The sequence below is a fragment of the Emys orbicularis genome, chromosome 17 (genome assembly GCF_028017835.1).
Source record: "Emys orbicularis isolate rEmyOrb1 chromosome 17, rEmyOrb1.hap1, whole genome shotgun sequence".
Taxonomy (NCBI): domain Eukaryota; kingdom Metazoa; phylum Chordata; order Testudines; family Emydidae; genus Emys; species Emys orbicularis.
The window spans coordinates 5483754-5499427 of NC_088699.1; the positions used below are offsets into that span (position 1 = coordinate 5483754).

The following is a 15674-nucleotide window of genomic DNA, read 5'->3' on the forward strand; positions in this document are numbered from 1 at the left end:
CTGCATGCAGAGGTGATAGCTACCAAGAAAACCAACTTAAGGGTATGATGTATTGAACAATCTGACAGTGGCTCAAAGATAAAATCCCAAGTATAAATTAGATCTTCAACCAAGGAACCTGGATTGGGGTGGGCATAAAGAACTCAAAACCTGCTTAAGGATCCTAATACTGCTTCTCTACCTGGTACAGGGGCCAGCATCTGCCACAAGGCTTTAGCTAGGTCAAGCTGTCCCTCATTTATGGGAAGAGCAATTCTGAATGGACTCACAGTTGTCAAAAATATCAAAACTTACGACATTTCTCCAATGCAGCCCTCCCTAGAGGGTCTGAAATTCTCAGAAGGAGCTCCTGGAAAACTGGAAGTTACGCTGAAGACACCACTTCAGCAGGCAACAAGGATGAGAAGTCTTTTGGTGGTAAAGCAAGACATTGGTGTTCCTCAGCCCCCAGATCTGGTTATTCTTGATGGCCCTCCCTGTGGTCTGGCAGAAAGGTGATGGGGAAGCGATCACTTCTGCTCTCCAGCATGCTCCTAGCACACTGATATGGCAACCCCCAGTGAGCCCAACAAGGTGATGGTGGCATGTCATGGGGATATCGCTGGCTAGCTTGATGAATGAATGAATGAATGGAGATATCCTATCTCCTAGAACTGGAAGGGACCTTGAAAGGTCATAGAGTCCAGCCCCCTGCCTTCATTAGCAGGACCAAGTACTGATTTTGCCCCAGATCCCTAAGTGGCCCCCTCAAGGATTGAGCTCACAACCCTGGGTTTAGCAGGCCAATGCTCAAGCCACTGAGCTATCCCTCCCCCCATATTGATATTGGCTAGTCCAATGCCGTTCCTTTGGGATAGTAGTTAGGTCCTGTAGGGAGCGCAGGCAGGCCTCTTTGGGATATTGATCACAGATTGTAGAGGAGAGGGCTCTCTGCTTAAGGACATTGGGAACGTATGCATTGGTGATGGAGAGGAGGAATAGACCACCTATATGGGCAGTACAGAGAAATGTGGATGGCGCTCCTGGTACCAGGGTCTGTACCGGTACCAGCAGGTGCCTCAATAATGGTTACAGACCTAGCTCATCCACTATAGGCATCATTGCTGAGCGGTGCGACACGACACCCAATCTTGAGTTGGTGCTGGAGAAGTTTTCCTTTGTGCCACAGGCTGCTCATCAGCCCTCAGAGCCGTGCAGGACTTTGTGGATTTGTCCCCAGAAACTTTATGTGGTCTATCTTTGTAGGAAGGCTCTGAGCACTGTGTGGAGTCTCTGCTCCTGTCTAGAATGGCCCCTCTTGGTGCTGGACTTCAGTACCAGACTTCAGTGTCACTGTGTCTGCTTTAGTGCCAACATCTGCAACACAGGTGGAGTCTGCTTCAGTGCTGGGGGCATTGGTGCTGATGCCAGGTCTTTTCTTGGTGTCATCTTCTCTGCACTGGTCTTTGGAGTTGTTTGTCTGCTAGATGGCTGCTTGATGAAGTCTGTTTGTCCGCTGTCGGGACTCTGGTGCCATCTCCTCAGGATCTGAAGAGGCCTTCATAGATTGCTCCAGGAGATGAAGTTTCAACCCCAGGCCATGTGACTTATACATTCTTGTGATCAAAAATATGCACACCGAACATCTACTCAGTATATGTGACTCTCCTAAACACAAGAGGCACCTGCTATGTCCATCTTTCAAAAGAATTAGTCCATCACAGAATGTGCAAGCTTGAAGCCCACAGGTTTCAAATCCTTGTACACCAAGGGAGCGTACAGAAGTGTCTGGCAGTCAGTATTCAATCCAGATGGGTCAAAGGTGTTCACAAAGTTCGTATACCAGTAGATCAGAAGAGTTCTGAAGATTTATGAAGCATTTTGAGAACTTTAGTCGGAGCTAAGAACTACCAGGTCAGATAGTGGTTAGGTTCCATCTTGCTGCCATGAGCAATAAGAGGGAACTGAGGGAGAGTTGTGGCTGCCCTGGCCTTTAGGACTTTGTATGGGAGCATAAAGAGGCACAGGGGACGTGTGTGTGACACTGCTATTCAAAAGACTCCCATCTCACACACAAGCACCTACTATGGGATTCACACTGAGACACACTCGAAGAAAAAGATTCTCATGTGATGAGAAGAAATTACTCACTCTCTGGAGCTCTCTGAGATTTTTTTTTTTTCCGGCTTGGATTTTTGCAAGGTCGGTCACATTTTAGTAACAAACTTGAGAAAGTTTAGAGGTGATCTGCATATAGTCTGCAGGTAACCTTTGCCACCAAAAATTGTCTTTACAGAGGATTAAACTTCATGCTACCTACCCATAAGGTCAACGTGAAATTAGGTAAATAACATCTGCAGTGGGCTTCAAAGATTCTTATCACATTCTGGAATATTATTAATAACTATAATGCGCTTGCTGAAAACATTAGAACCAGTTTCTAGAGAAGCCATTTAATTTCTGTCAATAAACACGAGTTTCATGTTTCTGCTTCTCAAAAGATATTTACTATAAACAAACTCAGCTATAAAGTTTAAACTATAAAAAGGCTGAGCATTATTCCCAGACACCTAGATACAATATCCGTCTACACAACTGCCACCTAGAGAAGTGACAGCTTTAAGCCTTCTCCTCCCCCATCCCACACTTACAACTCTTTATGTAACAGCTTGTAATTGATGATTTTGTCAGCAACTCCATTCCTATTTCTTGTAACTTGCTGCAGCTTTCTGTTCCACAGGCAGCCAAAGGCCCCTGATCACCAGGGAGGAAGCTGGGTTGCCCCTCACAAGAGCCAGCATTGCTGCTTCTTACTTCTGACAGCTGGTTTTTTACATCAGACATTTTGCTTCGAACTTCAGCCATCTGAGTTTTGAGTCTCTTCAGCATCTTTAAGTCAGGTGGCACACGCCACATTGCCTGGTGCCTCCGCTGGTCTCGGTCTTTTAGAGAGTAGGATGATGCTTTACAAGGAAAAGGTTAAACAAACACGAAGGTTAAAAATGTCTGTAACCTCCATCAGTAGTTTTTTTTTTTCTTTAAACTCTTTCATTATTAAGACTGTAAGGATTTGTAGAGAATATGTCAGTTTCACATCCAAGTTCCCATGCACTAGCAAACTGCTGCAAGGTCTTGGTTGCAAATACTACAAGAGGATGTTTGTTAAACTGTTTCCATAAACATCTTTTAAAAATCTTGGAACATTTCTATTGGTTTCAGATTTTTAAATGCTTCCCTTTTATCAGATTTGTCCCGACGATCCCTTTAAAATAGCAAGAGACACAAGGCTGCCTATGTGATAAGAGCAAAGAATCAATGATAGTACTATTTCCCTTGAGGGCAGGGAGAAATCCATGTTACTTTTTATTGCCAGTGCAGATGGGAAAACAGGACAGTGTTAGGGAACAATTTTAGTGTTAAGACTGCCTAAAAAAATGGGAATAGCAGAGTGTTTTCCTGTTCACACTGGCAAAAAAAGACAACATGCAATAATCTGAATCAGGACCCTCATCACCCTGAATAAGACTGCTAGCACCAATTTGTATAGTGCAGACACGCTCAAAGAAGTTTCAGACTAGTTGTGTACACAGTGCTCTCTATAGTTACTCTAATATGTGAAAGAGAAATGGGTGCCCAACGCAGAATGATCCCATTTCATCTAACATAATCAAACTCCATCCCCTTCCTCTGGGCTACAGTGCCATAGGGCATCTGCTCTCAGCAGCTCTCTCCACCTCAATGGGAACAGTGGGAAGAGGTTATTTCGTGCTGGGTGCTTTGCTTTCCCTTAGTGTGCCAGTCATGGCGACGGAGAGCCTTTCACATCTCTGGACAAATTTGAGTTCACCTGCTCATCAGTTTGCTGGCAAGTGCGTTTCTTGGATATAAGAATAATTTTATAATCATTTCACATTAACTGACGATTCAGAGGAGGAATCTGAAGTAAAGGAAGTCTCTTAGGTCCCTTGCTGCCCCAGGTCAGCTCTAAGAGATACTATCTAGGTGAGCCTTTATGTTAATTAGCCAGAGTTAGATCAACTTGGAAATCTTCTATTCGTTACGCTTTCAGAATTCTAAGTATCTCATTGCAAATTCAACTGGCTCAGAGCTATAACCCCAATGGCTTTTGAGTCCCTTGGAGACAAAACTTAGCAAGCTCTGGAAATAAAAGAAGCCTTGTTCCAACATGGTGATTGAACAAGGTACAGGAACAAAATCAGGTATTTAAGGATCTCAGCAAAACAGAAAGACCACACCAAATGCAGTAAGTGGCTGAAGGAAGCAGAGACCCTACCCACCACAACACTATCGTGGAGGCCTCAGTCTGGGTCATACTGCCAACAGTGCAAGGTCATCCATCTCTTCAATGCCTTCACCTGGTCTCTCTAGTTCTGTCAAGGCAGAGTCTAGACAGCACCTGCAGAGTCTTGACAGTACGCAAACTTGCATCACCTGTAGCTCACTGGCCACTTCAAACTGCTTCTTTTGTCCAATCTTCAGGTTTTTTTTTTGTTTTTTGTTTTTTAAAAGTAGACTACATTGCATAGGACTTATTTACCCCCACACTGTCTTTATACCCTTTGCAGTTTGGAAGCTAGATCAAGCTCTACATCATTATGAAAATCTTGTTAATCTAAGAAGAGAGACTTTCCTTCATTAAACAAATTTGCAGAGAGAGCTCACATCAGAGACCAAAGGCTTTTCTCTATTTATCTGCAGAACAGGTGTGGCACAGATAGGGTGACCAGACAGCAAAATCGGGACAGGGGGTGGGGGGTAATAGGAGCCTATATAAGAAAAAGACCCAAAAATCGGGACTGTCCCTATAAAAATCGGGACATCTGGTCACCCTAGGCACAGACAGCAACAGGGATTTGCCCTACAGAGTCTCCTGCCAATATACCTCAGCTGCATTTTGCAAGAGGGCACGAGGAAGCCAAGTTTGGTTTTTATGGTCCATCCAAATCTGGACCTCTCTACCAAGACTATCAACATGGTCACCTGTCCCCTAACCGCCTCAGCATCATTTCCTACTCTGAATGGATTAGAGAGGCTAGTGGACAGCTAATAGCTCATGAGATTTTTGGTCACTATACAAAGTAGGCCTCTTTGGAAGGATGTTTTAGTGTTCCCACTTTTTTTGCATCTACAGAACACAAACATTTAGGGAGCAGATCATGTCCTGCAGATCTGCAAGTGCAGTGGATGCTCCATATACATCTCTGTCTGTGCCCATGTGAAAGGACATTGAGAGGAATCTGTCCGTGGATTCATGATCGTTTGGCAGGGTCAGGGTCCTGTAGTATGGAAGGAGGTGAGAGCAGGGACACAAGGATGCAAAGTATTTCCCTACCAACCCGGAGGGAAATATGGAAGCACATTATAATAGCTTGGGACAGAAGGTAGGTGAGATAATATCTTCTACTGATCACCTTCTGTTGGTGGAAAGTACAAGCTGTCAAGCTACACATAGTTCTTCTTTAGGTCTGGGAATGTATTAGAAAGGCTTTCCTGCAGAGTCCCCTCTACAATGGAGAGCATCCCTTTAAGAGGAGTCCTTAAGGACAGCCTCTGGCAGGGGAGCTCCTGAGAGCACTGCTCCAATAGAGCTGTGTTACTGGGGAGGGAGAGGTGAAACCTCCCTACATTTTTTGCAGGGGCTTGTACAAAGTACGCCACCACTGCAATGGAAGAATCCAAAGAAACTAAGCAGAATCATCATGCAGTTTTCCTGCAGGAGGGATGATCTAACCCTGAACTTGCATTTTGTATTTCCAGAGAGACCAACTGGAAGTAGGAAATGCAACAAGAACAACTGACTGAATAACCCTGCTTGCCACTGCATGAATTTTACAACAAGACTAAATTTGAACGTTAACATCAAAACTCAAACCATTCACTTCCTATCTTTAGATTGGACAGTGCAAATGCCATCATCATGTCAAGAGAAAGAGCATATATTTGTACCAGATGGACTATTATTTCTCTTCTGCTCTATTAAGCCACCAAATGGTTGTTTCAAAGTGACCTGAAATAAGATATTGTGGCTGTGGGCCAATTAGCCCCAAACAAACATTAACTCTGCTAAATCTATTTATGAGGTTTGATTCAATTTACTGATTCTTCACTAACAAAGGAGAGGAACATCTGACCTTCAACAATAATTAGCTATGACAGAATTACATTTACAGCTTGCTATCTAGCTTTCCTTTGGTTCACACAAAATTAAGGTTAGGGCACATCAACCTAATACTATAACTCAAATACATGTTATGCAAAATACTAACAAAGTTAATTAATAAGTATCAGCACAGAAACTGACCACTATTTTCTTCCTTTCAGTCATTCTGTACATGTTTCTTTCTCCATGAGTTTCTGCATCAGCCTCTACTATTTTTCAAGTGCCCTCTCCTCACTTTTCAAGCCCTCCATCATGACCACTACCCTCAACTTCTCTTAAACTTCCTTCCTGGCTTTACAATCCACCTGATCTTGCCACTTGTGTCCTGTGCCTGCTTTCTCATGTGCTTTCTTCCATGCCACCTCAAATGTCTGAAACAGCTTCCCCACTATCATACATAACCCTTTCAGTAGCTCCACTTTCAGCAAACAGATAAAAGCTTGGAAGATGAAATAGCCATTCCCTACACTGTGTATATTGTGTTTTGTTCTGTTTATGTCTATTGCACCTTAATCCCTTCCAGGTGGAAATCCATTATTTATCTGGCACTGATCTACTACTGCAAAGTACTAGATAACAATAAGGTATTACTCTCTTCACAGATACCAAGATAGCTACACAAGATGTGCATGGAGTTGGAACTACTCTTCAGGCATCCCCCCACCCCCCAAGTTATCTTTAAATAGAGACAGACACTGTCCCTACCCCCCCACACATTTTTTTTTTGACTCAATACTCATCTGCAGTTCTAAGTCTGAAAGCAACTATTAAGCCAAAGAGTACTTTGTGGTTTGGTGCACACAGTGACTACTATGAAATTATGAAAATACAGCAACAGAATCCAGTGGCCTTTCCCCAGTCTCTCTTCATGATGGGCAATGCAGACAAAGCTAATGGAAACTCTGAGTCATTGTGAATAGTTCTCTGAAAACATCCACAGTCAGCAGCGGCTGTCAAAAAAGCTAACAATGTTGGGACTCATTAGGAAAGGGATAGATAAGAAGACAGAAAATATCATATTGCCTCTGTATAAATCCATGGTACGCCCACATCTTGAATCTTGCATGAAGATATGGTTGCCTCAGCTCAAAAAAGATATATTGGAATTGGGAAAAGGTACAGATTAATAAGACTGGGACTTTTCAGCTTGGAAAAGAAACAACTAAGGGGGGATATGATAGCGGTCTATAAAATCATGACTGATGTAGAGAAAGTAAATAAGGAAGTGTTACTTACTCCTTCTCATAAAACAAGAACGAAGGGTCACCAAATGAAATTAATAGGCAGCAGGTTTAAAACAAACAAAAGGAATTATTTCTTCACACAACACAGTCAACGTGTGGAACTCTTTGCCACAGGATGTTGCCACAGGCCAAGATTATAACAGGGTTCAAAAAAGAACTAGATAAATTCATGGAGGATAGGTCCATTGATGGCTATTAGTCAGGATGGACAGGGATGCAAAAGTGTCCCAAGCCTCTATTTGCTAGAAGCTGGGAATGGTCAACAGGGGATGATTACCTGTTCATTCCCTCTGAAGCACCTGGCATCGGCCACTGTCGGAAGACATGATACTGGGCTAGATGGACCATTCTTCTGAGCCAGGATGGTCATTCTTATGTTCTTAAATAAATCTTTAACGAATTACTTAGATTTGATGTGCATCTAACTTTATGTCAAGGGAATACATGGAAGAGTTGTATTTAAATGCACCATTTACCTCTGTTCTGCAGAAGTGAGGCAGGAGGACGTGGCTGTAGACCCCACAGATTTTCCATCCCATTCCTGTCTTTTAGGTCCAATAAATGGATTAAAATTAAGGGATCTATGTCTAGTAAACTGCTGCTGGCTGCTGAGCCTAAAGTACTTCCTCCCCGCCTTGAAGATCTGCCACTTGCATTGGCATAGCCATGGCTACTACCTGAAAGAGAGAGCACCATAGGAAAAGTACATATACACCATGTCTGTCTGCATGTGTTAGGTTTCACTATTTCACAAAAGAGCAGCTGAAAATCCTTGATATAGTAAGGATGCAAATCTTAAAAGCACTCCAAATAACCTCAGGAAAAGCAATCTTGTTACAAGGAAGTACGAATTCTAAAAGCACTGAAGAAAAACAAAGTACATTGATAAAAAACTAACAGTCCCAAAAATGGAAAATCAACAGAATTTGACTTCATCAAATACAAAGAACATTAACTGTTCCTACTGATTTGCAGATTTAGAAAAAAAAAAACACTAACATAAAAATGAGGAGTTTCTTTATCTGATCTAGAGAGATCTTCAATTGAGCCTTACTTTGAGCTATGAAATGTTCAGCAATCCCATAAGAGATCTGAGACCCAGCCACTGTGTCTGGAGTCCAATCTGGGAAATTAGATTAGACAGCCCAATAAAGCTTCCTTCCAAAGCAGGTGACCAAAACCAGCATTATCAGTATTGAGAGTGAAAAAGCACTATAAGCAATTAAAAGTGAATGGGTTACACGCATTCTTTGCATCAAGATTTACAAATACACTAAAATGACATGTGAAGAGAACCTTAGATAACACTGTATTCTGCAGACATTACACCCCCATTTCCACTCCTGTTCTTAACTGATTAATGCCATACTTAAATAAATTAGTCAGGCTTCTCAAATGCCTGACAAGAAATGTTTTGAAGAGAGGCAGACATTTGCCTGTGTTATGACAGAAACTGGATCTAAGGCACAACAGGTTTATACTGAAAGGGAAAAAAAGAGAGCAAGGATATGAAGATCAGCATTCCTTAAAGATTGCCAACAGACCTATGCTGCAGTATGTGGTATGATCTGTGGGCACTGGCATCACGAGTGCATTTAAATGTAGATTCAGTCATTTTAGAAATCCTGGTAAAAATGTGTTGTTAGATTTTGACTTACAGTCACCTTTATGCTGCAAGTGATCTTATGGAGTACCATTTAATTATTTATATTTTAATTTAATTCCTGCTCCATATTTAAAGATTCATACATTTCACGCCCCTCATTTAATTAAAACTTAGCTAATAACAGTGTAGCAAAATCTAAAGGAATGTGTCAAACGGTCAGAAACCATGGGGACAGCAGTAGAGTAGAAGCAAAGACATTTGCTGGTTTACTTTTTACTGGAATGGAAACATCTTAAAATCCAGGCTCCCAGAGAAACTTCAAACTGACATTTTTTCTTAAGGATGTTCAATAGAAGGCCCCTCCACCTTTTTTTCTAACCAGTGGGAAGCTGGCACTCTACTGCAATAATTAATGTACAGTACATGACGCAGCATTTTCAAAAATAGAAAATGCCTCTAGAATATGCAGCTCAATATTGCTTCTGACGTGGCACTGAAAAGAACAGGGGAGGAAACCTGACAAGTTACTGTTAGTTTGATTGTGAATGTTTCTTTCTGTACCTGATGCTCCACCAGCAGCAGCAGCATCATCCTGGAGATCTCCTTCTTCTAGCTCCATATTACTATTATATTCCACATCATTTTCTCCAGACCTTGGTGCGAAGAAAAATCAGACCATCAGCTCCAATTAGGCATTGCGATGTTTGTCAACAACAGAAAAACTAAACGTCTCACTACAGTTTTGTAGCTTCCAAACTGCATGAACTAACAAGTCAAAATGCATCACCACTTGACTGTGAACCCAGAAGTCTTAAAATCTGACGTGTTTCCAAGAGGTGGAATTTTAGAACCTGATTCTGCAAGCCTTCCATATTCATTACAAGAATATGTATCTTTAATAGTATGTTAAATATGTGGATCTGATAGTCCTTCAACTTTTCAGTATTTAAATAGTCTAAAGTCTAAGTGCTCTACTTCTAAACAGCACTTGTACTTGTGTAGGGTATCACAGTGGTAAATTATTGTAGGATCAGAGCTAACTAATCTCTTGAAAAGAGCCTTACATGACATTGCTGGTCAAGGACAACATGTTAAACTGAATAAGCCAACACACTGGAAATAAATCAGTAAATAAACCAGTAAAAAATTGCTTGAAGACCTGGCATCTTGTATTTCTACCACATTACTATATGTGTCATTTCCGGGCCAGCTTTTGGCCTCTGAGCTGTCACACATCAATCAAAGACATTGTGATATACAAAGTAAGTTGATTCCATTCTGATGGGAACTGACATTAGGCCAAGAGGATAACAATTCTGGGTAAGTTTTTGCAGTCACTCACATAGTCTCTTCATCAATATCATTCTCTTCAGTGTTACTAGTAGCTGTTGAACTAGCAGAGGAGCTGCTGCCATCTAGGTGGTTTACCTCATCTTCTCCAGCAAGGTCTACATCCAGATCACCATCCGAGAGCTCATACTGGAGCAACAAAACATGAGAATTTCTGTACAGCAGAAATTTTATCTTAAGTATTTGGGTGTTTTATATTTTATCTACAGTACATTCTAAACAGAGAAAGCAGAACCAGACGTCAGTAATATCACCCAGGAGCTGAGGAGGGTCTGAAAGTGCAACACAAGTAGATAAAATGCCTGCCTGACAGTACCATTTTAGATAGCTAGATTCTCTGATTTGCTTACCATGCCTTTGGAATTTCTCTCCTTAAACAATTTTTTCCTGCTCCCTAAAAGTCTCTATCCTTTCTCCTCATTATCCACTAGTTCTGCACTTGTAGAGAATAGTTCAAGTAACACACAACACACATGCTTCTATAATTTTCGTGTAACAGTACAATGGATTATAAAATGAAATAAAAATTGAAAATGGAACAGAAGAGAATTCCTACATTAAAATCTTCATGCTGGATTTTCTCCTCCTCCTCATCCTTGGCATCTCTCGCTAATGCTGGAGTGGTGACACTCTCAAGTAGTACTTCAGGATTCGGTCCAGATTTCTTTGGTCTTGTTTCTGGACCATCATCATTCTGGGGGCTAAGATGAGTGTCTGGAGGTGACATGCCTCGTGATTTTTGGGTACGGGAAAGCTCAATTGCAAGTCTCTTAAATATATTTTAAAAAACAGACACGTAAGTATATGCCAAAGAAAATTTGTTAAGAACAAATTACAAGAAGCAACAGCATTTCACAGATTTAAACAGATTAACATGAAAGACATTGAAACTAACTGGAAACAAAATCCAGCACCATCAGCACTCTAAAAATAGCAATGGGTATCCAAATAAACCTGACAGTGAAGCAAACTTACTGGTCAGTGGCCACTATAATCAAAGATTTAAATCCATGTTTGAATTTGCATTAAAATACACATCCAACCTCACACTTACCTCTTTAAGGTTGTTTATTTGTTGGATGTAGCTTGTCTGAGCAGCTTCCAACTGAGTAATGTACCAGTGTTGGTCCCGACACTTTTGGAAGAAGGTAGGTGAACGCACCTGGAACCTTTAGAATGCCACAAAATGGAAATTTTTTAAATGCTTGAGAAGTCCCACCTAAAATAATTCAATGCTTAAAACCAGGTGATAATATTAAGCTTAAGCCTGATAGGAAATTAATTCCTGTACACTTTTCCAGATATTCTATAATACAGAATTCTGAAATACCAGAATAGACAAACCACAAGTGATATTTTAAAAACCCAACTTGAAGTAGAAGTGCAGGATAGCTATATTTAGCCATAATGCTGAAATTTCCACTAACAAAGTTAGCTTCAATACCATTATAAACACTCTTCCACACCCTCCTTTCCCAGAGTTCCACTAATCTCAATGACAATACCCAAAAGGGGATGGAATGCATTATTAATCCCCTTTGAAAACACATGCAGAATTTTCCTGAAATATTTTTTAATTCTCTATCTATGCATGCCCAATACAGACATATTAGTGTCAAGTGTAGTTTTTGCAGATGACTGCTTCATCTATGCACATCTTTCCCACCTCCTCTCCTAAACACACACTCCTTTAAAGCTCATGAGAACAAAAAATCCTTTCCTTTTATGACAGAGCATGCCATAATGTTTTTTACATTAATCTAATTATTTTAATTATTTCCTACTTTGCTAATAACTATAGCACTTTTATAAAAAATGCCACAGAAAACAGGTTTGTAGATACAACTAATGATCTCTCTTACCTAAGAATTACAGTGTCATTTTGTCTGTTCAAATACCCTTCATTGGCAAGCAAGTCCAATCGAAAGAATCTGTTATAACCCCAGCATTCTCCAACTTCAAAGTCAGAGGCAAACTCTCGAATTATATTTTTAGCAGGATCATTGGTGGACTGGTGAACCATCTCCACACGGTACTCATACCTAAACATGGACAAAATGAAATTAGTTGGAACAGTAACAAACATCACCAGATTTCAGTATAAGAAAAATGCATACGGTATGTTTGTTTCAGGTCAAGTTAAGTTACTACAAGCATCATATTTTAAAAAGAAATAGGATTTCCAATTAAAAAGGTGATTCAGCAAGAAAAGAATCTAGAGTGGAAAGTGAACAGCATGTTGATGGCTTTTTTGGGTAATATACACATTTTAAGAGGGAAAGGTATAAGGCTGAGATTACAGGCAACAAATGCTACTTTTTAAGACAGGCTGAAGGACTGCTGTGTATTTATAAACTACAGCAGTTTAATGCCACAGATCAGGATTTCTCTCAATGCTAAGCTCTAATGCATTCTGCATTACAGCTTCACAGCAGTCGCTCAAGGCTGCTGGTGCCAAGGGCTAACTGTGTCAGGGTTGATAAAATCTGAAGTCAAAGCTCTGTGCATCTGCCAATCTATTCTACAGGAGAAATAAGTGCAATATGATTGACAGTAGCTGGACTGTAAGATGAAGACAGACTTCTCAAATAGAATTGAACAAGTGAATTAAGAAGGGACACAATTTGAAATCTAATGAATTTAAAAAATAAATAAATAAATAAAATAGCTCCAGGATTCCCTACCAGCTCTTAAATCCCTATGTAAATTTTTAAGGTTTTACAATCATTTTCAGGAACAGAAGAGAATTCTCCTATCCGCATGTACACAGAGGAAACAGTCAAACCGACTACAGAAAATGCTGTCAAATGCATAATCAAACTGAAAAGAGGAAAATATTTTTTTTCTCTCCTTAACGTCTTTCAATTATAAGTAGCTTCAAGCTTGAAATAGGATTTTCAAATTTACTGTGTCCTTTAAACTTTCACTGCAGATGGCGGGGTGCCTCTAGTACAGAGGTGGGCAAACTACGGCCCGCGGGACCCTCCTGCCCGGCCCCTGAGCTCCTGGCCTGGGAGGGTAGCCCCCGGTCTCTCCCCTGCTGTTCCCCCTCCCCTGCAGCCTCAGCTTGCCCCGCCGCAATGCTCCGGGTGGCGGGGCTGCGAGCTCCTGGGGCAGGGCAGCGCAGCTGAAGAGCCTGGCCTGACCCAGTGCTCTGTTCTGCACGGTGCGTGGCTGTAGCGCTGCCAGCCACCGGTGCTCCAGGCAGCATGATAAGGGGGCAGGGATCGGGTGGGGGTTGGATAGAAGGCAGGGGAGTTCAGAGGGGTGGTCAGGGGGTGGGGGTATGGATAGGGGTCGGGGCGGTCAGAGGGCGGGGAACAGGGGGGTTGAATGGGGGCAGGGGTCCCGGGGAGGGGGCAGTCAGGAATGAGAGGAGGGGTTGGATGGGGCAGTGGAGGGCAGTGAGGGGCTCTGGGGGCAGTGAGGGGACAGGGAGAAGGGGTGGTTGGATGGGGCAGGAGTCCCAGGGGGGGCCGTCAGGAATGAGAGGAGGGGTTGGATGGGGTGGGGGGGGGCAGTCAGGGGTGGGGGTTCCGGGAGCGGTCAGGGGACAGGGAGCGGGGTAGGGGGTGGATGGGGCAGGGGTCCCGGAGGGGCAGTCAGGGAACAGGGGGCGGGTTGGATGGGGCAGGAGTCCTGGGGGTGGCCCACGACCCCTTCCCCTAACTGGCCCTCCATACAATTTCCGAAACCCAATGCGGCCCTCAGGCCAAAAAGTTTGCCCGCCCCTGCTCTAGTACTAAGTGTTATAAAGTGGTCTTAATGTGAAGAGGCAAGCCCCATCCCGTAATGCATCTTATTGTTCTGGATGTGTGGAAGACAAGGAATTTTTAAAAGCTTGCATTATGTTTTGCTTATTAAAGTCTGCTAACATCGGCCAGTATCTCTTGTTTCAGTCTCACGTGCCAGCATGAATGCTCCGCTCCGCCATTTTATGAAAAGCCTCTCTCCAATTAGGCCTAGAATCCTCTCCTTAGGACTCGAGGACCTCAAACCCAAAATTATGCTTGAACTCCTCTTCCTCACCTGAAAGGCTCTCCACTCAGTTGTCGGTCTGAAATCCCTTCCAAAATCACTATTAACATATCCATCCAGAGCAGGCCCAGCACATTACTTAGTTTCAATTCTTTCCTCTCCTCAATCAGAGTATGTCACTCAGCTATCAAATTGTGCTTTCTAAGCCTGGCAAGTCAGTCTTTCATAGGCAAAGGAATTTTAAGCAGAGATTCAGTCCCACAAGTTCCTGCTCCTCCAGCAGCTAAAACTGCCTCTATACCTCCAGTCAGCAGTTACATTCTAAGTTTTAAACAGAACCAGAAAATATTCTGAGAAGTTAAATGCTGCAGAAAGTGTCCTGTTACACTAAAGAGAGTCTTGAGAAATTTAGACATATTTTGGAGCCAGGCACATAAATAACTTTTTGGAGCAACTGTGGACTGTAAGGGGCAAGGTTATAATATTGGCAGTTATAACATGATTTTGATTTATCTGAGGGCTAAAGTACTGTACAATGGTCATTTTATAGCATTTCTCTCAGCTGAACTCTTTGCCTTAGAGTCAGAGTGCTCTAGCTAACCAAGCACAGGACTGGAAGTTGAGACCTGGGTTCTATTGACAGCTCTGTTGCTGACTTGTTTGTCGCTTTCTGCAGACCCACTTAACCTCTGTGCCTCATCTTATCTACTTGTAAAATGGGACGAGGGGCCTGATCCAAAGCCCGGTGAAGTCAATAGGAATCTTCATCTGCTTCAGTGAGCTTTGGATCAGGTCCTAGCAGAGTCATGAGGTTGAATATACTTACGTAAAGCTCTTTAAACTCCTTGGGTGAGAGGCATAAAAGAAGTGTAAACAGACATTTCCTTACTTGGATGTTTCTGGCAATCCAGCTGAGAGCTCTAGAAACACAGACAAGTAGTAACCACGCACAACTCCATTTCCATCCTTAAAAAGAAATAAGGAGGTAAAATTATTAAAAGCATCTGTTATTGTAGAAAATAAATTCAGAATTCCAATACACAATTTCCTACAGCCTCAGTCAGAACAGTAACATATGAAATGGACTTAAACCATACCATGACTAAAAACAGCCACCATAGCCTGAATTGAAGTAGAAATCAACACACATTTAGAAAGTGTGCATATGACTGTAGTATCTGGGTGCTAGGCTGTATCTCACAACAGAAAACTTGAAAGTTACAATTCCTATTCTTGCATTTCAGTAGTTCAAACAAGTGTAAACAGAAATAGTTTGGCAAGTGCTTCTACATACTGTAGAACTGATTTTTCATATTAAATGTGTGTAATAAGGAGG

The 15674-nt window shown here is 42.0% G+C and overlaps 1 protein-coding gene across 7 annotated transcripts in view; it reads right to left on the minus strand.

Moving 5' to 3' along the window:
* TRIM37 (tripartite motif containing 37) overlaps positions 1-15674 on the minus strand; it is a 47452-nt gene that overhangs the window by 8039 nt on the left and 23739 nt on the right. For all 7 annotated transcript variants that reach the window (XM_065418185.1, XM_065418182.1, XM_065418180.1 and 4 more), the window contains 8 exons: positions 15228-15304; positions 12223-12402; positions 11415-11529; positions 10917-11129; positions 10353-10489; positions 9572-9663; positions 7881-8081; positions 2631-2942 (listed from right to left, as the gene is read on the minus strand). In XM_065418185.1, coding sequence (XP_065274257.1) covers positions 2631-2942; positions 7881-8081; positions 9572-9663; positions 10353-10489; positions 10917-11129; positions 11415-11529; positions 12223-12402; positions 15228-15304 — 1327 coding nt within the window. The remainder of the gene's footprint in view (positions 1-2630; positions 2943-7880; positions 8082-9571; positions 9664-10352; positions 10490-10916; positions 11130-11414; positions 11530-12222; positions 12403-15227; positions 15305-15674) is intronic.